The sequence below is a fragment of the Prionailurus bengalensis genome, chromosome C2 (assembly GCF_016509475.1).
Source record: "Prionailurus bengalensis isolate Pbe53 chromosome C2, Fcat_Pben_1.1_paternal_pri, whole genome shotgun sequence".
NCBI classification, from domain to species: Eukaryota; Metazoa; Chordata; class Mammalia; order Carnivora; family Felidae; genus Prionailurus; species Prionailurus bengalensis.
Window position 1 is genome coordinate 159,732,580 of NC_057350.1, and position 25,210 is coordinate 159,757,789.

The following is a 25,210-nucleotide window of genomic DNA, read 5'->3' on the forward strand; positions in this document are numbered from 1 at the left end:
TCTTCATCTGTGTAGTAACTACTAACATTTTTTAGTACCCAAAAGTATCTGCACAATCCCTTGGACTGGGAAGGGCCCGAGTTACATTTTGTTCTGCTCCCCAGCCACTTTTTTTTTTTTAAATTTTTTTAATGTTTATTTATTTATTTAAAAAAATTTTTTTTAACGTTTTTATTTATTTTTGAGACAGAGAGAGACAGAGCATGAACGGGAGGGGCAGAGAGAGAGGGAGACACAGAATCGGAAGCAGGCTTCAGACTCCGAGCCATCAGCACAGAGCCCGATGCGGGGCTCGAACTCACGGACCATGAGATCGTGACCTGAGCTGAAGTCGGACGCTTAACGGACTGAGCCACCCAGGTGCCTCTTTAATGTTTATTTTTGAGAGGGAGAGTGCAAGCGGGAGAGGGGCACAGAGAGAGGGAGACACAGAATTCAAAGCCAGCTTCAGGCTCTGAGCTGTCAGCACAGAGCCCCACTCTGGCCTGGAACCCATGAACTCCGAGATCATTACCTGAGCCGAAGTCTGACGCTTAACCGACTGAGCCACCCTGGAGCCCCTCCCCAGTCATTTCTAAGGCTAGGAGACACTAGATTGATTTCAGGACTACCGCTTTTGGGTCTCTCCAAAGCGCAGTGTATTTCAAGAGCTATGAGCTTCTTTATACAAGTCCAGGTGGTATAAGCTAAGATAGTAGGTTCAGCTCCTTTAGGAGCCAACAAGTGTCCCGAGGGCCTGGGCCAAATTATTCACCGTCGCATCCTTTACGTGTGGGATGCAACAGCTTCCATCAGTTCGTTCGGAGTAATGGAAACCCAAGCGCCCGGAAGCTCGGCCGGCCTCTTGTACTCTGGCGAAAACGAATCATAGAGATATGGCTTGCCAGAGAGCCAGGGATGGGAGGGGCTGGTGAGCAACCGGAAGTAGCGGTACGAGCGGGTCAGCCATTATTCTGGTCCTCGGCCGCAGTTGCGTCCTGTTCCCGTGTCATCTCTTGGAGTTCTGGTGCCCGGGCGGCGGTACCTAAGGCCGGAAGCGCAGCGGGAATCCCGGGTGAGCGGGGTAAGCTGGGGTCGGGTGGGCGGCCGGAGAAGCGAGCATGAGCTCCCTAGGGCAGCGCACACCTAGCCGACCCCTCCTGGCCACTGGCCCCCAGCACGGCCCCTACTCAGTTCCGTGTTGGCGTGGACGCCGTGGCTTGGACTGGGCAGATGGCGGCGTGGGGAAGGTAGTGAAGACAGCACCTCTGAGTCTTTGTGTGTCTGTGGTGCTCGAGTCAAACAATGAGGACAGCTGCCTCAGTAGCCGCGCCTTTCTGCTTTTCCCAGTCTTTTCTGAGGCTGGTAGAGACAGCTTGGGAGTTCCTAGAGCCGTGGCAACCAGACTCCTGGGGACTTTTTTGTTTTTTGGTAGGGATGGATTACTTTTTATCTTTTAATTTTGTGTTGTAATGGTGTTTAAAAAGCATACTTACACCACCCATGCCGCCATTATTTAATATATATATTCATTCATTTATTTTGAGAGAAAGAGAGAGAATCCCAAGCAGGCTCTGCTCTGCGTTGTCAGCGCAGAGCCGGATGCAGTGCTCCATCTCAACAACCGTGAGTGAGATCATGACCTTAAATGAAATCAGGAGTCTGTTGGCCAGCCCACTGAGCCACCCAGGTGCCCCAAAGGAATATATTTTAAAGCTAAGTACTGACACTGTAAGCTCGGAATAAATGCCATCGTTTGCAAGAAAGGTCATTGCCAACCTCTGTTAGTCACTGTGTATAGTTACTGTATTTTTTGTTTTACAGTTTGCCAGATTAAATCTTTGTAATGAACTGGTGTTTGGAAACTTTTGGTTTAGAATGGATGTTGTTTGGCTTTCAGAAGTCTTTTAGATGGAAGTATTTTGGACTTTTGGAATTAAAATCCCTGATTTCAGAATTTACTCCCACATACAACCAGTCAAATGGCCTTGAGTGAATTACTTAGCTCTTCTGAGCCTTCTCTTATTCTTTTTTAACTCAGAGCTCACAAATGTTTTGTGGGAAGTAAACAAAATGTATGTTGTAAGATTTATTTATATCTGTGAAGGAAGAGTAGAGTTCTAATAATTTACCGTAGAAGATCCTTTTCTCCCCTTTTATTTATTTTTCTCAAAATAAACTTTAGTTTTTAGAGCAGTTTTAGTTTCACACCAAAAGTGAGCAGAAAGCACAGAGATTTTCCATATACTTCCCTCATTCATGCACAGCTTCCCCCACTTATAACATCCCCCATAGACTGGTACATTTGTTAAAATCGATGAAACTACGTTGTCATGTCATAATCACCCAAATTCTATAGTCATTACATTAGGGTTCACTCTTGGTGGTATACATTCTATGGGTTTGGACATATGTAAAATGACATATATAATGTATCCACCATTATGGTATCGTGCAGAGTGGTTTCACTGCCCTAAAAATCCTCTCTGCTCTGCCTGTTCATCCCTCTCTTCTCCCACCCCCTGGCAACCATTGATATTTTTACTGACTCTGTAGTTTGACCTTTTTTTGAATGCCATGTATTTGGAATTGTACAGTAGATTGTCTCTTCAGATTGGTTTCTTTCACTTAGTAATGGGCATTTTAAGATTCCTCCACATCTTTTCATGGCTCGATAGCTCATTTCTTTTTGGTGCTGAATAATATTCCGTTGTTGGAATGTATTACATTTATCCATTCACCTTGTGAAGGACATCTCAGTTGCTTCCAGATTTTGGCAATTATTTATAATGCTGCTATAAACATTTGTGTGCAGATTTTTGTGTGGACATATGTTTTTAACTCCTTTCAATAAATACCAAAGGACATGACTGCTGGATTGTATGTTAAAGAGTATGTTTAGTTTTGCAAGAAACTGCCAAAACAGTCTTCCAAAGTTGGCTGTACCATTTTGCATTCCCACCAGTAATGAATGAGAATTCCTGTTACTTCACATCCTCACCAGCTTTTGGTGGGGTTAGTATTCTGGATTTGGTGGTGTTAATAGGTGTGTAATGGTATTTCACTGTTGTTTTGACTTTCATTTCCCTGGTGGCATATGATGTGGAGCATCTTTGTATATTCTTGTTTCGAATGTGTATATCTTCTTAAAAAATTTTTTTTAACATTTTATTTATTTTTGAGACAGGGAGAGACAGAGCATGAACAGGGGAGGGTCAGAGAGAGGGAGACACAGAATCTGAAACAGGCTCCAGGCTCTGACCTGTCAGCACAGAGCCCGACGTGGAGCTCGAACCCACGGACCGTGAGATCATGACCTGAGCCGAAGTCAGCCGCTTAACCGACTGAGCCACCCAGGCGCCCCAAGAATGTGTATATCTTCTTTGGTGAGGTGTTGGTTAAGGTGTTTGGGCCATTTTTTAATTGAGTTGTTTGTTTTCTTACTGTTGAGTTTTAAGAGTTCTTTGTATAATGTATAAAAAGGTTAACAGTCCTTTATCAGATTAAGTGTGTCTTTTGCAAATATTTTTCCCAGTCTATGGCTTGTTATCTCACTCTCTTGACATTGTCTTTCACAGTGCAGAAGTTTTTAAATTTTATCAAAGTTCAGTTTATTATTTTTTTTCACGGATCACACTTTTGTGTTTTATCTAAAGAGTCATCACTATACCCAAGATCATTTAGGTTTTCTTCTGTTATCTTCTAGGAGTTTCATAGTTTTGCATTTCACATTAAAAAATTTTTTTTTGGATGTTTATTTATTTTTGAGAGAGAGGGAGAGACAGAGCATGAGCAAGGGAGGGGCAGAGAGAGAGGGAGACACAGAATCCAAAGAAAGCTCCAGGCCCCCAACTTTCAGCAGAGAGCCTGACATGGGGCTCAAACTCACGAACTGTGAGATCATGACTTGAGCTGAAGTCAGATGCTTAACCAACTGAGCCACCCAGGTGCCTCTTGCATTTCACATTTAGATCCGTTTTGAGTTATTTTTGTGAAGGGTGTAAGATTTGTGTCTAAGTGATTTATTTATTTACTTATTTAGTTAGTCAGTACATAAGTATGTGGATGTCCAGTTGTCTTGGTACCATTTGTTGAAAAGACTCTTTATTCCATTGTATTTCCTTTGCTCCTTTATCAAATAACAGTTGACTATATTTATGTGGATCTATTTATGGGCTCTCTATTCTGTTCCATTAATTTGTTCTTTCACCAATACCACACTGTCTTCATTACTTCATGTTGTGTGGTGTCAGTCCTTCTACTTTGTCCTTTTTTTTGAATGTTTTATTGGTTATTCTGGGTCTTTTGCTTCTTGTATAAACTTCAGAGTGAGTTTGTTGGTGTCCACAAAATAACTTGCTGAGATTTTGATTGGCATTGCATTGAATCTGTAGATAAATTGGAAAGAACTGGCACTTTGGCAATATTGAATCTTTCGGTCTGTGAACATGGAATAGAAATCCTTTTTGAAAGTTCCTTTCCATCACCCACACCCAGATCAATTGCCAAGAACTGCTCAGTTTTTCTCAATTGTTTTATCCTTACTGCTGATTAGTGTAGAATTTCATCATTTGTTTAGACTATTGCAAAAACTTTACTGGCCTTCCTAAGATCCAGTCCTCCCTCCCCCATCATTCGTCCTATATAGATTTCTGACCTTGTTAGTACTTCCTTCACACTTAGAGTGGGAAAATCCTTTCTAACTCTGACACAAAACCCAGAGCCATAAAAAAAAAAAAAATGATTGCATGGTGAAACAAATATAAAGAAAGTCACATGAGATATATGGCAAAGACATGACAAAGGAAAAATTTGCCACTCCTATCGTAACAAAGGACTAATTTTCCTTTTAAAAATACACTCATTTACTCAAAATGCAAGTTAGATTTGGTGAAGGAGTGAGGAAAAAGGTACTCCCATATTGCTCATGCTGGAAGTGTAAATTGTAAATTAGTCCAGGCCCAATGAAGGACTAATTGGCAATATCAAAATTATAAAGTCACATAAATTTTGATCCAGCAATTCTGCTTCGAGGAACTTTTCATGTGTATGCCTACCCACATGCAAATTGATAGATGCCCAGAGTTTTTCATGAGAATATTGTTAGTTAGAAAAGATTAAAAACTGCCCATCTGTGATAGAGTGGGTAAATAAATTATGATACACCCATACAGCAATACTATGCATCGGTAAAAAGACAGGAGGAGCTATGTGTGATAGGAAAGATCTCTAGGATACATTTTTTTTTTAAACAGATTTTATTTTTAAGTAATCTTAGGTAATTTACATCCAGCCTAGGGCTTGAACTCACAACCCCAAGATCAAGAGTTGCATGCTGCACTGACTGAGGCAGCCAGGCATCCCTAAGATACATTGTTAATTGAGAAAAGGAAGATGCAGTACATGACTCATGGTGTCCTATCGTTTATGAAAAAATATATATATTATACATTGTTTTATATATATATATGCACATACACACATAATAACTGTAAAGATATATAAGATAAATAAGAAACTAATGGGAAGAGGGAAACTTTACACAGTATACATTTTATAATTTAAAACTTTGAATCAGTATTACCTATTTTAAAAAATAACAGGGGCGCCTGGGTGGCGCAGTCGGTTAAGCGTCCGACTTCAGCCAGGTCACGATCTCGCGGTCCGGGAGTTCGAGCCCCGCGTCAGGCTCTGGGCTGATGGCTCAGAGCCTGGAGCCTGTTTCCGATTCTGTGTCTCCCTCTCTCTCTGCCCCTCTCCCGTTCATGCCCTGTCTCTCTCTGTCCCAAAAAAAAATAAATAAACGTTGAAAAAAAAAAATTAAAAAAAAATAACAAAAAATATAAAGTAAAATCTCTCTATTGGTTGCTTATCACACATAGTATGTGATCACCTCTTTGTTCTGCCTCTTAAGAGCCTTTAGAATTTGACTTCTGTTTACTTCTCGACTCTACTCCCATGGCCTTACCTCCAGAGTTTACTTCTCTGGTTTGCAAAGTACATTTTTTGTTTTGTTTTGTTTTGTTTTTCCTCTTTCTTCTTTCTTTTTTCTTTTTTCTTTTTTTTTCAAAGCACATTTGTAATAGAGCTATACTGTCATCCCCATGCTTTTGAAAATATAGTTTCTTTATTCCTGGAATGGCTTGCCTAATACTCCAGTGGTCTTTATTTTTCTTTAAAGCCCAATCCAAAATTACCTTCCATGAATTCTTTCTGTGCTTGTATGACCTCCTATTAATTTTACTTATACATTATATTGATATTGTGTTTACATTTCTGCCTCCTCTGTTCAGTTATATACATGCTCCTTAAGGGTCCGAGTGTTAAATAAAATTAGCGAGAGTGCATTCGTATGTCATTGATAGTGTTTTAACCGTTATGACTTTGAAAGCTTAAAACTATTCTCATCTTCCAGCCCAACAGTTTTTTGTTTCTGGGAATTATTCCTGAAAAAATAAGCAGAGGTATAACCAAAAATTCATCAGCAAAGATGTTCATTGTGGCCTAATTTATAATAAGAGGAAATTATAAATAATTTAATTGTTTAACAATAGGGGACTACTTAAGTATGCATAGTCTCATGTGCTCCTAAAATAATGATAAAGACTATGTGATGTCATGTTCATGAGATAACATGTGAGAAGCAAGTTACAGAGCTGTACTATTGGTTCCAATCATGTGATCCAAATCGGTACAGGGAGAAATGATCAGAAGATAATAGTACAAAACAATAGCAGTGATTATTCTTTGGTTTTGTGTGTTTTTTGATTTTACAAATTTTATGTTTTGTAATGAGAACAATAAATGTTATTTCTAAAAAAAGAAGATTTTTAGAGAGCAGCAAGCCTAAGTTTTGTATAATAAAAGTCAAATGTATCCAAATATTTTGATTAATGGATAAACAATTTTCAGAGAATCCAAAGTATGTACAGTGAAGCTAACTTAGTTCAGCTTTTCTTTGTTAATTGAGAAGGTGTTAGGGTTTTGTCTTCTGTGTATCAGGATTAAGACCATACTTGTTAGGGGCGCCTGGGTGGCTCAGTTGGTTGAACGTCCACCTTCTGCTCAGGTCATGATCTTGTGGTTTGTGGGTTCAAGCCCTGCACTGGGCTCTGTGCTGACAGCTCAGAGCCTGGAGCCTGCTTTAGATTCTGTGTCTCCTTCTCTCTGCGCCCTCCCCTACTTGTGCTCTCTCTGTCTCAAAATAAACATTAAAAAAAAAAAAAAAAAAAAAAGAAGACCATACTTCTTGACTGCACAGAACATAGGAAAGAGTGCTAATTAAAGAAGGATAGTAACTAATTTTTGAGTCCGTATACCAGGCACTGTCCAAAACTTGAAATGCATGTAGATATCAAATTCTCACACAAGCCTCTGAGATAGGAACTGTTATTACCCCTATTTTGCTGGTTAAGAAACTGAGACTCAAAGGGGTGCCTGGGTGACTCAGTTGGTTAAGCGTCTGACTCTTGGTTTCAGCTCGGGTCATGATCTCACGGTTTGTAGGCTCAAGCCCTGTGTCGGGCTCCGTGCTGACAGTGTGGAGCCTGCTTGGGATTTTCTCTCCATCTCTCTTTGCCCCTCACCTGCTTGTGCGTCCTCTCTCTTGCTCGCTCGCTCTCTCTCAAAATAAATAAGCTTAAAAAAAAAAAAAAGAACTAAAACTCGGAAGTGAGGTAACTTATTCAGGGTCACACAGGAGTAGCCAGGATGCCCATTGTTAGAGTGGTAGATAAAGGATTTACTGTAATTAGGTGGAGGAGACACTGTGAATGCAGACTAAAGGAATTTGGGGGCATGTGGGTGGCTCATTCGGTTAAGCATCTGGACTCAAGTCATGATCTCAGGGTTTGTGAGTTCAAGCCCCACATGGAGTTCTGCACTGTAAGCAGAGCCTGCTTGGGATTCTCTTTCTCCCTCTCTGCTCTTCCCCTGCTCATGTGTGCGCGTACGCGCTCTCTCTCAAATAAATAAACATTAAAAAAAAGACTAAAGGAATTTCATATCTTTGGTTGTAGCAGTGGTCTGGGTAACATGAGTGTCTATGTCTTCAGAGCCTTGGGCAGGGGCTTCTGTCAGAGGAAGCACTGCTCAGCACCTAGAAACTTGTGTTCAGGGAGGTTCTCTTCATCACTAGAAACTGGGGGCTCGAAAACTTGGTTGTTCCTTTGGGTTAATGTTATCAATGACTTCTTGAGGTCTTCTAGATGATGTTCTCCAAGCTTTAAGGAAGAAATCAAGCAAGGATCGAGGGGACCCGGAGAGGAGCCTATCTTAAATGACAACAATGACAAGAGAAAATTGGGGCCACAATGCTCTGAGACAAGAGGGTCTTGTTAAAGGGAAGGATGATACTTGGAAATGGGGAACCAGCTTCCAAGGAAGCAGCTCCTCTGTTTGGGAGACCTCCCACCTGCACTTTAGACAGTTACGTTACCATGAGACATCTGGACCCCAGGAGGCGCTGATCCGGCTCCGGGAGCTCTGTCGCCGGTGGCTGAGGCCAGAAGCACGTACCAAGGCCCAGATCCTGGAGCTGCTGGTCCTGGAGCAGTTCCTGAGCATCTTGCCTGGGGAGATTCGGACCTGGGTGCAGATCCATCGCCCTGGGAGTGGTGAGGAGGCCGTGGCCCTGGTAGAGGAGCTACAGCAAGACCTCGATGGACCAGCACTGAAAGTGAGAACGGGGGAGGGGAGAGAGTTTGGGATGGAAGGCAGGAGAGAATTGAGCCAGGGGAAGCTGTGCCAGAGGGTGATCCTGTGATTTTCATAAATAATAGCACATTAGCCACCCTAATGCTTATTACAGCAGGTTCATGAGCTATTTCACATCATGGCATATCTGCAGAGAAGTGGATTTATGACTGGGGCCTTGGGCCCAATTCAGAAGTAGCACAAAGGCATTAACTGTGCTTTGTCCTTCTGGGTGATGCTTGCTAATGCTGAGGTTTGGTTCAGTAATCTGAAAAACATAGTGTTTCTAAGTATTTCCCTAAACAGAAGCATATGTATTGTTTGTATTAAGTCTGGAAAGGCAAGGGGGAGCAAGACTGAAGCTTTCTTAATCTGGCAGGATCTCCCTATGTGTGCCCCTAGGGATTCTCTGACCCAGGGAATCTTACTTCTGGAAAGATTTTATATTCTTGACCATTAAATTGGAATCTTAATATATTTCCTAGTGTGTGTTAGATCTCTTTCTGTCAATCTGTAGTCCACTAGAAACATTTGTACGTAAGGAAGTCTGAACTTAAGTTCAGACTTAAGTTAACTTAACTTAAACTTGGGAATGGCGCCAGGGATGGGCTTGTTTATTTTAATCATAAAAATGAAGAATTTTAGAGCTAAATATTTCATTATAAAGCACTAATCCATCCTCATTTAAGAGATAAAAAAATGGAGACAGAAAAAGTTTCACTCGATTGCATTGTGTCAGATAGCTAGCTAGCAACAAAACCATGTGTCGACTCTAGTGTTCCTTCTCTTGGGGCAAGAAGGGATAACAAAGGGGTAAATAGGTAGAAGAGTATATTGAACCTAAGTCTGATCTAAAACCAGGTCTAGAGCTAAAGCCCATTCCTTTGTGACTTGTTACTTCCCATTTGATTCTTAGCCCACACCCAGGTGTGGCTTTGTTTCCACCATTCTGTTCAGTCTCAGTGGGGGAGAGGTCACCAGTGCTATGAGTGGAGCTAGAGGGCCAGCTCCATTGTTCTCAAGGCAAAACTTTACTGCTGTTTTGATGCTCCGTACTTGAGGTGGGTCTCTGATCTCATAGTTCTTTCTAGACTGTGGGCAGAAAGAGGTCCATGGTGGTTAGGTGAGTCCATTTTCTGGAGGTACAAGAAGAGTTGGCTTATTTTGTTTTGCTTATTCTCAGGTTCCAGTTCTTGTTCAGGACCAGGACATTCTCCAGGAGGGGATGAGTACTCCAGGAGCAGCAGTTCCTCATGCACCCAGTGGCAGCCACATAGCTGAAATTTGCCAAAATCCTTTTACTGACCCAGTGGTGTTCAATCTCCAGGATCCTCAACATGGTACTTGGTGGCCCTGGCTTTGGACTTTCTCAGAATCTTTATTATGGCTCATCCCTGTACTCCCAGTTAGTTGCTTCCTCTCCTGTCTTGTATATGAAACCCTTGTGGTACCAAGTTCTTTCTGCTCTTCCCTACCTGCCCTTTCCTGGGTCCCTCTTACCTTTAATTTCTTTTTTTTTATATTTATTTACTTTTTTTGAGAGAGGGAGAGAGACAGAGTGCAAGCAGGGGAGGGGCAGAGAGAGAGAGGGAGACACAGGGTCACTCAAAAGGTTTGTAAGTCATTTTATAGCCATCATTGTCTAGACCTGGGAGTTCTGGGTCTTTCTGAATTCTTTGTTTGTCAAAGATACAGGACTTGGAGTAGTGGGCAGGAACAGCAGTAACTTCACATGTAGCTTTTTCTCCTTCCTCAGATTCTCCTGCCCCTGAAGCTTCTGCCCTTTCCCAGGAAGAGAATCCAAGAAATCAATTAATGGCCCTCATGCTCCTAACAGCCCAGCCCCAGGTAAGGTTTGCATTCTCTTTCCTTCCTAAGGCCCTCTCTGCACTACCAAACTGGCTGAGGTGCCCTCTGTCATCCTAATGTTTGGGGCCCAGTCAGTTCTTGTCTCTAAATCACAGTCCAAGCGTTTGGAGGGTAGACTTTATGTGGGGTTTCATTAGGACTCTTTGATTGTTCTTGTTCATCTCAGTAGGGGAGCTCCAAGGCACGGAGAATCTCACATACTCCTGTTATTTCAGGAGTTGGTGATGTTTGAGGAGGTGTCAGTATGCTTCACTTCAGAGGAATGGGAGTGTCTGGGCCCAATTCAGAGGGCCTTGTACTGGGATGTGATGCTGGAGAATTATGGAAATGTGACCTCCCTAGGTAAGGACTCTTTCTTCCCATCATTCTTACCTTTATTTCATTAGTCTTTGTTCTCTGATTATGAAAGTAGTATATTTTGGAATACATAGAATATTAGAAAGAAGAAAATATAACTTTCTTAAACCCACTGTAGACAACTACTATCAAAATTTTGACATATTACCTTTGTTTTTTTCTATATGAGTTTTTTTATTGGCTACATAATTTGTGCCATAATTCAGCCATTTCCTTATTTTAGATAATTCTCTAATAGTCTATCCCTATACCTAGGGTCTTTCTTTGTTTCTCATTATTTTTTAGAAGTAGAATTACTAGGCTTAAGTTTGAATTGTTATGCAGTTCTTGCCTCATACTGCCAAATTCCTTTCCATAGTGATTTCTGGGATCCCCGCGGAGTGTTACATAAGAATGCTTCTTTTGCTCTGCCTTTATTGGTGCTGTGTAATCCCATTCTTTTAAATGGTTGCTGGTAGGATTTTCTAAAGTTATATCTTTATACTCTGGTGGATTTTTCTGACTATTAATAAAGTAAGAACATTTAAAAGTACTTAGTAGGCATTTGTGCTTCCAATAGACATTAAAATATCTATCATGTGGTGGAAATGATGTGATTCTGCCATTAGCTTATCGTGGTTTGGGAAATGAGCATAGAAAGAATAAACAAAGCAGAGTAAAATAAGAATGAACAAAGCAGAGTATAAGACTGTGATAAACCTTTTCAGATGGAAATGAAGGGGACAAAGCAACCATTACCGTTTCTGGGATTAGGAAAGGCCATAAAAGAGGTAGCTTTGGGGGTGCGTGGGTGGCTCAGTTGGTTAAGCATCCAGCTTTGACTCAGGTCACAATCTCATGGTTCGTGGGTTCAAGCCCTGCATCGGGCTCTGTGCTGACAGCTCAGAGCCTGGAGCCTGCTTCACATTCTGTGTTTCCCTCTCCCTCTGCCCCTATCTTGCTTGTGCTCTTTCTCTTTCTGTCTCTCAACAATAAATAAATGTTAAAAAAAAAAAAAAAAGTAGCTTTGTGCTGGACTTTGAAGAAAAAGGTAAGATTTTGTTTGGAAAAATAGACATTAAAAATTGAGGAATCAGGGGCGCCTGGGTGGTTCAGTCGGTTAAGCATCCGACTTTGGCCCAGGTCACGATCTCGCGGTATGTGAGTTCGAGCCCCGCGTCGGGCTCTGTGCTGACTGCTCAGAGCCTGGAGCCTGTTTCAGATTCTGTGTCTCCCTCTCTCTCTGCCCCTCCCCCGTTCATGCTCTGTCTCTCTCTGTCTCAAAAATAAATAAGTGTTAAAAAAATAAAAAATAAAAAAAAAATTGAGGAATCAACTAATGCACTGATTGAATTTATACTGAAATACAGATTCATAATATCAGCTTAAATAGCTGCATAGTATGTAGTATTCCATTGTTTATGTATCATGCTTTACCTTGACAGCTTTATGATACTGAATTTCTGTTTAAGAACATTACATGCTTTTCTATTGGTTAAGCACTGCCTTTATGTTTCAGGCCTGTTTAAAATTGTCTTCATCTAGATCTTGTATATTTCAGGTTACATTGGTTCTTTGAAATTGGAGTCTTTTCTGATGTTTTCTAATTAACTGGTTTACATATGTGAAAATACTGATTTTTTTTTTTGCCATGTCTCAACCTTACTATTTTATTGTCTACAGTAATTTATACTGTATATTTTTACAATTAATGAGGATATATCTTTTTTTTTTTTTTTTTTTTTTTTTCAACGTTTATTTATTTTTGGGACAGAGAGAGACAGAGCATGAATGGGGGAGGGGCAGAGAGAGAGGGAGACACAGAATTGGAAACTGGCTCCAGGCTCTGAGCCATCAGCCCAGAGCCTGACGCGGGGCTCGAACTCCCGGACCGCGAGATCGTGACCTGGCTGAAGTCGGACGCTTAACCGACTGCGCCACCCAGGCGCCCCGAGGATATATCTTTTATGATCTCAGATGTACCGATAGTGGGCCCAACATTCTGTAGATTTTATTTATTTTTTATAAATTTTATTTTTTTAATGTTTTCTTATTATTTATTTTGGGGGGAAGGGGCAGAGAGAGAGGGAAACAGAGCATCTAAAGTGGGCTCCGCGCTGATGGCAGAGAGCCTGATGTGGGACTCGAACCCATGAACTGTGAGATCAAGTTGGATGTTTAACAGACCGAGCCACCCAGGTACCCTAAGTCCCAGTAAATTTTTTTTTAAATGTTTATTTATTTTTGAGAGATAGAGACAGACAGAGTGTGAGCAGGGGAGGGGCAGAGAGAGACGGAGACACAGATTGTGAAGCAGGCTCCAGGCTCTGAGCTGTCAGCACAGAGCCCAACATGGGGCTCAAACTCACAGACCATAAGATCATGACCTGAGCTGAAGTCTGATGCTTAACTGGCTGAGCCACCTAGGCACCCCTAGATTTTATATTACATGTTACCAAACTGCTTTCTACCAGTGATGTACCAATTTACATTCCCATGAAAAGAGTAAAAGAGGGCCCATTTCTCTTATACGTGCTTATGATTTGATCATTGTTTTAAATCTCTGCTGGGTAGATGACAAATACTATTTTTCTGGTTGTCATTTCTTTGATTATTGTGTGGGGAAATCCTTTCACATGTTTATTGGTTTCACTCCTATTCGTATACTTTCTACATATTTCTTTTATTTATTAAACTGCTGACCCTTTGTCAAGTATTGCGTATATTTTTCCCATTTTTTTGCCTTTTAATGTTATTTATGAGTTGTTTTTTTTTTAAGACCTAGAAAATCTTTTATGGTAGCATTAAACTTAGCAGTGTTTTCCTTTATAGTCTTTGTTGTCTTCTCAGTAAAATTGTTTTTTAAAAAATCACTCGTATTTTTTCGGATACTTTTACTGTTTCATTTTTTTTTAATGTTTATTCATTTTTGAGAGAGAGAGGGTACAAGCAGGAGAGGGACAGAGAGAGGGGGACAGAGCATCCAAAGCAGGTTCTGCACTGACAGCAGAGATCCCAATACAGGGCTCGAACTCTCAAACCGTGAGATCATGACCTGAGCCATTCGGACACTTAACTAACTGAGCCACCCAGGTGCCCCTACTGTTTCATTTTTACATTTAAGCTTTACATGATCTAAAATTTATCTTGATCTACAGAATGACATAGGAACCCAGTTTGTTTTTTTAACCCAAATGACTTTTAGTAGTTGCAATGCTATTTACTCAATAATCCATCTTTTCTAAGAGTTTTTTAAATGTTTTATGAGTAAATTGGTGAATTTTATGAACACTCACCATGGATCCTTGTAACTCATGCTGTAAGCCAAAATAAATTCTCGATTAGTCTAAGAGTTAAACTAAAGAAGAAGGAGGAGGAGGAGAGGAGGAGGAGGAAAGGGAGGAGGAGGAGGAAATGGAATTGCTTATTCTAGCTCTTTGAGGAAAGAGAAGTTTGAATCAACTTTATTAAATAAGATACTCTTTAACTGCAGTGTTGTTGGGGCTTTAGCAAGCAGATACCCAGGTGTTTATGCCCTTTGACCTAGTGATTTTCATTTGAGGAGGATACCTTAAGGAGATTGTTCAGAAAGAGGAAAATAAATAATATGTCTAATAGTGCCAGTAAAGTATTTATAATGGTTAAAAGTTGAGCACAAGCAAATTCACCAAGATAGAGAAAGTACTAAGCAAACTGTGGTGTTTTGACTTGGAATTATACTATGACATTATCAAATATGACAATTCTGTGCACTCAGTTTCCATGCATGGATAAACTGGTAGAAAAGCAGATTCTCAGATGGCTTGCATACACTGCTTCAATATGTAAAAGATTTGTATACGTTTATTTAAGAGATTGGAATAGAATTTGAAGGAAATTAAAGAAATAGTACTTCCTGTGTCAAAGTTAGCCCCTGCCTTCAAACATTCAAATTGGATTGGTAGACATTTACACTAATAATTACAATACCCTGTGGCAGATGCTATATAATAAAATGTGCACAAGCGTGGGAGCCCATAGGAGCTTGGGATGGTGGAGGGACTGGGAGAGTCGGGGCAGGGGTGGGTGGCTCAGGGAAAGATTTATAGAGGGGGTGACTTTTTATTTTAATAACAGTTTTATTGAGATACAATGTACGTACCATGTGGCTCACCCAATTAAAGGTTACAGTGCTTTAATTAGTATACACACAGAGCTGTGCGACCCTCATCACAATTAATTTTATAACAGTTCATCACTCCAAAAGAAACCTTATATCATATAGCAGTCATATTCATTTCACCCAACTGCTCCTCCAACCCAGCCCTAGGCAACCACTGATCGGCTTTCTGTCTCTCTAGATTTGCCTGTTCTATGGACATTTTATGTAAATGAAATCACACAGGTCTTCTGCAGCTGCTTTTACTTGGCATAATGTTCTCAAGGTTCATCCATGTTATAGCATGTATTAATACTTTATTCCTTTTATCCGTTTATTTATTATTATTTTTGAATGTTTTTATTTATTTTTGAGAGACGGAGAGACCGAGCATGAGTGGGAGACAGAGAGAGAGGGAGACACAGAAGCCAAAGCAGGCTCTGGGCTCTGAGCTGTCAGCACAGAGCCCAACATGGGGCTTGAACTGGTGAACCGCGAGATCATGACCTGAGCCAAAGTCGGACACTCAACTGACTGAGCCACCCACGCACCCCTACTTTATTCCTTTTAATGATATTCTTTTGTGTGTATATATCACATTTTCTTGATTCATTCATCAGTTGATGGTCATTGAAAAATGTTGCTTCCACCTTTGAGCTGTTGTATAAACAACACTGCTGTAAATATTTGTGTACAAGTTTTTCTGTGGATGTGTATATTTTTATTTCTCTTGGAAGTATACCAGGAAGTGGAATTTCTGGGTCATATGGTAACTCTATGTTTAATCATATAAGGAGCTGACACTTCCAAAGTTGCTGCACCATTTTACACTCTCACCAGTAGTGTATAAGGGTTCCAATTTCTCCAGATCTTTCCCAGCTTTATTATCACACTTTCTGATTTAGCCATCTTAGTAGGTCTAAAAAGATCTCATTGTGGTTTTCATTTGCATTTCCCTGATGGCTAAAGATGTTGTGCAACTTTTCATGTGCTTATGGGCTGTTTGTATGTCTTTGATGCAATGTCTTTTCATTATTCTTCGCCTATATTTTAATTGGGTTGTCTTTTTATTGTTGATTTGTAGGAGTTTTTATATTTTAGATACAAATACCTTACCAGATATGGGACTTTCAAGTATTTTCTCCCATTCTGTGAGTTGTCTTTTCACTTTGTCAGTGGTGTCCTTTGAAACACAAACATTACTAATTATGATGAATTTCAGTTTACTTTTTCTTTTGTTGCTTATGTTTTGGTGTCATCTAAGAAACTATTGCCTAATCCAAGGTCATTAAAATTTATGTCTATGTTTTCTTCTAACAGTTTTATAGTTTTAGTTCTTATGTTTAGGTCTCTTTGATCCATTTTGAGTAATTTTTGTATATGGTGTGATTAAGGTCCAACTTCATTCTTTCCATGTGCCTATTTCATTATCTCAGGACCATTTTTCCCCATTGAATTGTTTTGGTACCCTTTTGAGGATCAGTTAACCATAAATCAGTCCAGCTTATTTCTGGACTCTCAGTTCTATTCCTTTGATTGTATGTCTATCTTATGTCAGTGGCACCCTTATTACTGTTGTTTTGAAGTGTATTTTTTTTAAAGCTTATTTATTTATTTTGAGAGAGAGAGAGAGAATGAATGTGTGTGTTAGTGGGGGAGGGGCAGAGAGAGAGGGAGAGTGAGAATCCCAATATCAGTGCAGAGCCTGATGCAGCGCTTGTTATCTCACATCATGACCTAAGCCAAAATCAAGAGTCCAACCCTTAACCTACCAGCCACCCAGGTGCCCTTGAAGTACATTTTAAAATTAGGAAGTATGAGGGCCACCTGGGTGGCTCAGTTGGTTAAGTGTCCAACTCCTGGTTTTGGCTCAGGTCATGATCTCACGGTTCGTGAGTTCGAGCCCCACGTTGGACTGTGCACTGATGGTACAGAGCCTGCTTGGGATTCTGTCTCTCCCTCTCTCTGTCCCTCCACTGCTCACTCGCTGTTTCTCAAAATAAATAAACATTTAGATAATAAAATTGGGAAGTATGAGCCTTTCAACTGTGTTCTTCTTTTTCAATATTGTTTTAGCTGTTCTTGGCCTGTTGAGTTTCCATATTGATTTTAGGATTAGTTTGTCAATTTCTGTGAAGAAGCCATCTGGGATTATGATAGGGATTGCACTGAATTTTTAGATCAATGTGGAGATTATTGCTGTTTTAACAATGTTAAGTCTTCCAGTCCATGAACATGGGATATGTTGATATGTTGATATGTTTTCATTTATGTAGTCTTTAACTTCTTTAAACAGTGTTTTGTAGTTTTCAGAGTGTAAGTTTTGTATTTTTTAAAATTTATGCCTTTCTCCTTCAGCAACCTTAAAGATTTAAGGGGCAAAATTTTTCAGGGATATATGATGAGGGAGCATAAGACAAGCTGATACCCTGCAAACACCCTTACCCCAGGTGAGATAATGTGTGACATTCCTCAGGCATTCAGGCTACCTGGAAAGGGAAAAATAATGGTTAACTGATAGAGACCAGTCATGTAGGATATAAGTCTTCATCAGTTTATGAATGTCTTAGTAAATTATAAGAAAAAGGCAATCTTATTAATAGCCTAATCTCCAGAAACCATAGCCTCAGTTTCCCTAACATCACCCTTCCCTCCAATAGTGGTGTGGGGATCGAAGGCAAGAAGGAAATGGCAGATAAGATTACATTTCCTTATAACCTGCAGCCCGTTGACAGATACTTGAGGCAAATATGGAATATAACATTTCTCCAAGAACTCCCTACCGTCTTAATGTTAATGCCTTACTGGAGGAAAACCAACCTTAGTTTGACAATAGCTAGACCTCCAGTAGCTTATGAGTCCTCTTTAGCATATGAAAGTCCTTCTGGAGGCCTCCCTTTTGTCTTTACCTTCCCCAACTCCAGAGTATATAACCAGTCACTCTTCACAACCTTCGTGCAGCTCTTTCTGCCTGATAAAATCACCTTTTTGCACCCTTCCCCCAAATCAGTCAATCAATCAATCAGTTTATTCCTAAGTCTTTTACTCTTTCTTAGGCTGTTTTTCTTGATTTCCCTTTAGGATGGTTCAGTACTGGCATGTAGAAATCCTACTGATTTTTGTTTATTGATCTTGTATCCTGAAATCTTTCTGTACTTACTTAGTTCTAACAGGTTTTTTTGGTAGATTCTTTAGGATTTTCTTTTTTTTTTTCTTTTTTAAATGTTTATTTTGTGAGAGATAGATCATGAGCAGGGGAGGAGCAGAGAGAGAGAGAGGGAGAGAGAGAATCCTAAGCAGGCTCTGCGCTGTCTGTGCAGAGCCCTACATGGGACTCAATCTCACTAACTATGAGATCATGACCCGACCCGAAATGAAGAGTTAGATGCTTAACTGACTGAGCTACCCAGGTGCCCCTTTAGGATTCTACATGTAAGATCTTGTCATCTGCAAAGAGAATAGTTTTACTTGTTCCTTTTCAATCTGGATGACTTATTTTTTTCTCTTGCCTAATTCCCTTGCTAAAACCTGCAGTATATATTGCATAGAAGTGGCAAGAGCAGAAATCCTTTTCTTGTTACTGTTCTTTTCTTTTCTTTTTTTTTTTTTTTTTAACATTTATTTATTTTTGAGACAGAAAGAGACAGAGCATGAACGGGGGAGGGGCAGAGAGAGAGGCAGACACAGAACCGGAAGCAGGCTCCAGGCTCTGAGCCATCAGCCCAGAGCCCGACGCGGGGCTCGGAACTCACGGACCGCGAGATCGTGACCTGAGCCGAAGTCGGATGCTTAACCGACTGAGCCACCCAGGCGCCCTTCTTGTTACTGTTCTTAGAGAGAAAGCATCAGTCGTTCATCATTAACTATGATGTTAGCTTTCGATTTTTTTGTAGGTCTCTGAACTTCCCTTATATTCCTACTTTGTTATTCATGATGGGTTGTTGGATTTTTACCAGATGCTTTTTCTGCATCTGTTGAGATGATTATGTGATTTTTGTCCTTCAATCCACTGATATGATGTATTACATTAATTGATTTTCCAAAATTATACCAACACTGCTTTCCTATGATAAATCCCACTTGGTCATGGTGTATAATTTTTTTCATGTGTTGCTGGATTAAGTTGGCTAATATTCTGTTGAGAATTTTTAGGTCTATATTCATACATTTGTAGGTTTCTTTCTTTTCCTTTTTCTTTTTTTGTGATATCTTTTTCTGGTTTTGGCATCAGGGTAATACTGATCTCATAGAATGAGTTGTAAAGTGGTCCCAACTCTTCTGTTTCTTGGAAGAGTTTGTGAAAAATTGGTATTAATTTTTTTTTTTTTTTTTGGTATTAATTTCTTTTAAAGGTTGTTAGAGTTCATCAGTGAAGGGACGCCTGGGTGGCTTGGCCGGTTAAGCGCCTGACTTCGGCTCAGGTCATGATCTCATGGTCCGTGAGTTCGAGCCCCGCGTCGGGCTCTGTGCTGACCACTCAGAGCCTGCAGCCTGTTTCAGATTCTGTGTCTCCCTCTCTCTCTGCCCCTCCCCTGTTCATGCTCTGTCTCTCTCTGTCTCAAAAATAAATAAACGTTAAAAAAAAAAATTAAAAAAAAAAAAAAGAATTCATCAGTGAAGCATTCTGGGCCTGGGCTTTTCTTTGCAGGTGTTTATTATTATTATTATTATTATGGAGTCAATCTCTTTTTATAGATCTATTCAGATCTTCTGTTTCTTTTTGAGTCCCTTTTAGTAATTTGTGTCTTTCTAGGAATTTGCCTATTGCATCTTAAATTGTTCAATTTAAGCATTTCTAGTATTCCCTTATAATCCTTTTTATTTCTGTAATATTTGGTAATGTCCAGAGAGGGTGATTTTTGAGCTTAAGGGTGTAGGTATTGGGCTTGTAGTGAATTGAGAAGAGGAAGAACGACAATTCAGGAAGAGAAAAAAGCATGGGCACTGATAGGAAAGCAAAAAACATGACATGTTTGGGCATCTGCATATAGTTCTTTCTGGCTAGAGTCTAGGGGCATAAAGAGTACTGGTAAAAAATAAAGCCAGAAAGATACGCAGGAAGTAGATGAGGGCATCTCTTGGGCTATGCTGGTTATTTGTGCTTTATCCTGTAGGTAGTTAAGAATCATTTGTTTTGAACAGGTGAGTGACACGGTCAGATTTACTTATTGGAAAGATAATTGGTGATGGAGTGGACATGGATTAAAGAGGGGAGGCTTGGAAGTAGAGAAGCCTGTCTGTTTCTTGTAGACTTCATTCAAGATTGCAGAAAGTAATCAGGTTCCTCTATCAATCTGACATTTTTCTACCAAGTCCTCTAAAGCTCAATAGGCCTACAGGTTGTGTGATTTCCATACTGAAATTTCAGATAGTTTAACTAGCAAATTACTGTGTATACAAGAATTGGCTGATTTCCCTTTTTTTTTTTTTTAAAGAATTTTAATCATTTTTTTCCTTTCAAGACATTTGGAATATTGAATATGAATTTTAAGGCATTTCTGTCTTTTTGTTTTCAAGTAAACACTGTGCCCAAAGTGGGGCTCAAATTCATAACCCCAAGATCAAGAGTTGCATGCTTGGGGTGCCTGGGTGGCTCAGTTGGTTAAGCGACCGACTCTTGGTTTTGGTTCAGTTCATGATCTCGCAGTTCGCGAGTTCAAGCCCTCCTCTGACTGCGCTGACAGTGTGGAACCTGCTTGGGATTCTCTCTCTCTCTCTCTCTCTCTCTCTCTCTCTGCCCCTCCCCACTAGCTCTCTCTCAAAATAAATAAATAAACTTAAAAAAAAAAAGACTTGCATGCTTCACTGACTGAGCCAGCCAGACGCCCCAAGAATTGCTAATTTCTTAAACAATTTTTCATCTCAGTTAACCACTTACAACACTTCTACTTCCTAAAAGCACTTCTACTCCTTTAAAACACTTCTACTTCCACTTAAAGAGAATCTTCCTGAGACCAGCATCCAGCTTAAACTGTGAAACCATTCCTTCATCCAATCACTGTGGATAAGGAAACTGTAGTACCAATACTGGATAGGACACATGCTCATCCCTATAGCCAGATGAAATAGTTTGATTGACAGCCCTGCCTGAATCCTGGAGAAAGGGGCAGTCGAGATGAGATAGGAAAACCTGACCTAAGGATGTAATTTAAGTTAACATTTATTGAATATTTTCTATCTTTAGCATCTCATAAATTAAAGAAGTTTATAATGAAATAAAATGGCTACTCCTTTCCTATGTCTTTTCTCTCTATTTAGGTAGAAGAAGAGTGTTGTTCTACTCTAGTAGAAGATAATATTACTATTATTCACATTACTTATTAGGTAATTTGGGGAACTAGTTCATATTTTTTCCTCACGTTTGTGAGGAAAAATGTTTGTAAAAACATTTTCAAAAATATAAGTTCACATTTTATAACATTTGAGAACATCAGAGTAGAAAGGGACTTTGGCAGTTTACTAGTTCAGCTGCATCATTTTGTAGATACGTTTATGTTTTTAAAATGTCTCTATGTTTTTTTCTTTTCATTCTGTATTTCTTCTAATATGAGTCTTAATCAGACCTGATGTTTCTGTGAAATTTTAAAATTTCCATTTCTCAATTTTAAAAGGAATAGTGGGAGTTATATATGAATTCTAAGCATTAAGTTGCTTTTTAGTGGATTTTTTTCCCTGTAGTTTACTTGCTTTCAAACAATTAAAAAATGTTTATGCCCTTGACTCTTCAAAAATTAAAGATTGCCTTTAGGGTTCTTAGGTATATTTTCTCTCCGTTAGAGTTTCCATCTTCCTAGCATGAAGAAAATAAAAAGATAATTCTTTATAAGCCAAATGATTCTCCCTGTTCAATCTGACTTCCTGAGCCTCATGTCTGAACTGCCTACACATGATCTCATGTTATCTCTTTGGTTTTTTCTTGCATCTGTTTACTCAACATCATTTATATTTCTCCATCTGCTCCCTGAAGACATAATGCTTAGAAGTGTCTGAGTGAGTTCTGTGTTAAACCACTGTGTCAGCCTTGTCAGGGTAGTATTCTGCCTCGTACCTTCATCTCGTGAAAAATTCTTTTTGTATCCATATAAAAGTGTACCTCCTGGCTTATTTGAAAATCATTTGAAGATCTTGTTCTTACTAACGTAGGGATGTGGTAACATTTGTGTTTTTAATTCCTTTTACCAGAATGGGAGACCATGACTGAGAATGAGGAGGTGACACCAAAGCCAAGCATTTCTCAAAGAGCAGATTCTCAGAAAGGAACATCCAAAAGACTTCAAGGAAGTGTTCCCCAGACCCTTGATTTTGAGGAGGAATGTGAATGGCAAATTGTGGCAAGTCAGTGGGGGACTGAAACAGGGGAAAGAGATACACTGAAGAAAGGTCCCCTCTGTGAACGAGATACAAAGAAAAGGGCTCTACCAGAAAAACAAGGCCAAAAGTGGAAGGAATTTGGAGAAAGCTTGACTCTAGGTTCAGCTCTTTCTGAAAGTTTAATAGGTAATGAAGGAAAGAAGTTTTATAAATGTGATATATGTTGTAAACATTTCAATAAAATCTCCCATCTTATAAACCATCGGAGAATCCACACTGGTGAGAAGCCTCATAAATGTAAGGAGTGTGGAAAAGGCTTTATTCAGCGCTCAAGCCTTCTAATGCATTTACGCAACCATTCTGGGGAGAAACCTTATAAATGTAATGAATGTGGGAAAGCCTTCTCTCAAAGTGCTTACCTTCTAAACCATCAAAGAATCCACACTGGAGAGAAGCCTTATAAATGTAAGGAGTGTGGAAAGGGCTTCTATAGGCACTCAGGCCTTATTATACATCTAAGGCGCCATTCTGGGGAGAGACCTTACAAATGTAACGAGTGTGGGAAAGTTTTCTCTCAGAATGCTTACCTCATTGATCATCAGAGGCTCCACAAAGGGGAAGAGCCTTATAAATGTAACAAGTGTCAGAAAGCTTTCGTTCTGAAGAAGAGCCTCATTCTACACCAGAGAATCCACTCTGGGGAAAAACCCTATAAGTGTGATGAATGTGGGAAAACCTTTGCTCAGACCACTTACCTTGTTGACCATCAGCGACTCCACAGTGCAGAGAACCCGTACAAATGTAAAGAATGTGGAAAAGTTTTCATTCGAAGCAAAAGCCTTCTCTTACACCAGAGAGTACACACAGAAAAGAAGACTTTTGGTTGTAAAAAATGTGGGAAGATTTTCAATTCAAAGTCAAACCTCATTGACCATAAGAGGATACACAGCAGAGAGAAACCATATAAATGTACTGAATGTGGGAAAGCCTTTACTCAGAGTGCTTACCTTTTTGACCATCAGAGACTCCACAATGGAGAGAAACCCTATGAATGTAATGAATGTGGGAAAGTTTTTATTTTAAAGAAGAGCCTCATTTTACATCAGAGGTTTCACACTGGAGAGAATCTCTATGAGTGTAAAGACTGTGGCAAGGTCTTTGGTTCTAACAGAAACCTCACTGACCATGAGAGACTCCACAATGGGGAGAAGCCCTATGAATGTCGAGAGTGTGGGAAAACTTTCATTATGAGCAAAAGTTTCATGGTCCATCAGAAACTACATACACAGGAGAAATCCTACAAATGTGAGGATTGTGGGAAGGCTTTTAGTTACAATTCAAGTCTGCTCGTACATCGGAGAATCCACACTGGGGAAAAGCCCTTTGAATGCAATGAGTGTGGAAGAGCTTTCAGTTCAAACAGAAACCTCATTGAACATAAGAGAATCCACAGTGGTGAGAAACCCTATGAGTGTAATGAGTGTGGTAAGTGCTTCATTTTGAAGAAAAGCCTCATTGGACATCAGAGGATTCACACAAGGGAAAAATCTTATAAATGCAGTGACTGTGGGAAAGTCTTCAGTTACCGCTCAAACCTTATAGCCCATCAGAGAATCCATACTGGTGAGAAGCCCTATGCATGTAATGAATGTGGGAAAGGCTTTACTTACAACAGAAACCTTATTGAACATCAGAGAATTCACAGTGGGGAAAAAACCTATGAATGTCACATATGTAGAAAAGTTCTTACCTCTAGTAGAAATCTTATGGTACATCAAAGAATCCACACTGGAGAGAAGCCATATAAATGTAACGAGTGTGGAAAAGACTTCAGTCAGAATAAAAACCTTGTTGTACATCAGAGGATGCACACCGGGGAAAAACCATATGAGTGTGAGAAGTGTAGAAAATCTTTTACTTCTAAGAGGAATTTAGTTGGCCACCAGAGAATCCATACAGGGGAGAAACCATATGGGTGTAATGATTGTAGTAAAGTTTTTAGGCAGAGAAAAAACCTTACTGTACATCAGAAAATTCATACAGATGGAAAACTCTGTGAATGTGATGAGTCTGAGAAGGAATTCTCTCAGACTTCAAACCTTCACCTTCAACAAGAAATCCATACTGTGCAGGGATTCTCTTGGCTCCAAAATGCCAATGAGTCTAAGACAGAGATTCAGAAAATCTAGTGTCATATGTAAAATGGGATAGAATTCCAACCTACCTAAGTAACTGTTAGACAAATGGCAGTATATTATTCTTGCAAGGAAAAAAAATCATGATTGACTCTTTTGTAAACCAGTGATTTGCATGTGGAAGAAAGCTAATGTAGACTTTCAAGACTGCAACAACGTAAACCAAATTCTAGTTAAAGAATACTTTGTTCCAGGCCATTTGTTATGACTCTAGAAAGGGACCTTAGAGCAATTAGACTCTGAAAAAAATTTATGAGATGTAATGATGTAGTTGTAAATGATAGCAAAAATATTTTTGTATTAAAAAATGGACATTGTTTCTGAAAGTGTGTAAATTGTACATTTTAAAAATTGCATCACTGCTACAGAAAGTCTCTGTGGACAGTATGATCGAGACATGCCAGACATGGATGTGGGTGGGCAAGAGTCTGCTGTTTGAGGGCAACTTAAGAAGAGTGCTGTATTTGGAATTAGAAGACCTAGTTTTAGGTCCTGGCTCTTTCTCTTACTAGCTATGTGATGTTGTTAAGTCAGTTTCTAGGCCTCAGTTTCTCTGTCAGTGAAATGTTGATATAATGCCTACCTCACAAGGTTTGAGGATTAAGTAAAGGATGTTTGTGAATGTACTTTGTGAAATAATTTAGTTGTCAATAAAGTTGGATAAAAGAGGTATAGTCAAAATACAGAA

General features: G+C 39.7%; 1 protein-coding gene across 8 annotated transcripts; it reads left to right on the forward strand.

The window, feature by feature from the left end:
• The first annotated feature begins 909 nt into the window (after positions 1-909).
• Positions 910-25,210, forward strand: LOC122492216 (zinc finger protein 197). Of its 8 annotated transcripts, none has more exons than XM_043595948.1 (6): positions 910-1,054; positions 8,178-8,656; positions 9,857-10,013; positions 10,430-10,521; positions 10,758-10,884; positions 22,199-25,210. In XM_043595948.1, exons 2-6 carry the CDS (start codon positions 8,258-8,260, stop codon positions 24,514-24,516), a joined length of 3,093 nt encoding a protein of 1,030 aa, XP_043451883.1. In that variant the 5' UTR covers positions 910-1,054; positions 8,178-8,257; the 3' UTR covers positions 24,517-25,210. The 8 variants fall into 8 exon arrangements, with proteins under 8 accessions (XP_043451883.1, XP_043451882.1, XP_043451885.1 ...); XM_043595947.1 differs by having other exon boundaries at positions 918-1,063; XM_043595950.1 differs by having other exon boundaries at positions 922-1,054; positions 8,187-8,656.

Coding starts and splice junctions, on each gene's coding strand:
- LOC122492216 (XM_043595943.1), top strand. CDS start 8,258: ATGACAACAATGACAAGAGAAAATTGGGGCCACAATGCTCTGAGACAA. Junction 8,657..9,856: donor TCGATGGACCAGCACTGAAA/GTGAGAACGGGG, acceptor GCTTATTCTCAG/GTTCCAGTTCTTGTTCAGGA. Junction 10,522..10,757: donor TCCTAACAGCCCAGCCCCAG/GTAAGGTTTGCA, acceptor CTGTTATTTCAG/GAGTTGGTGATGTTTGAGGA.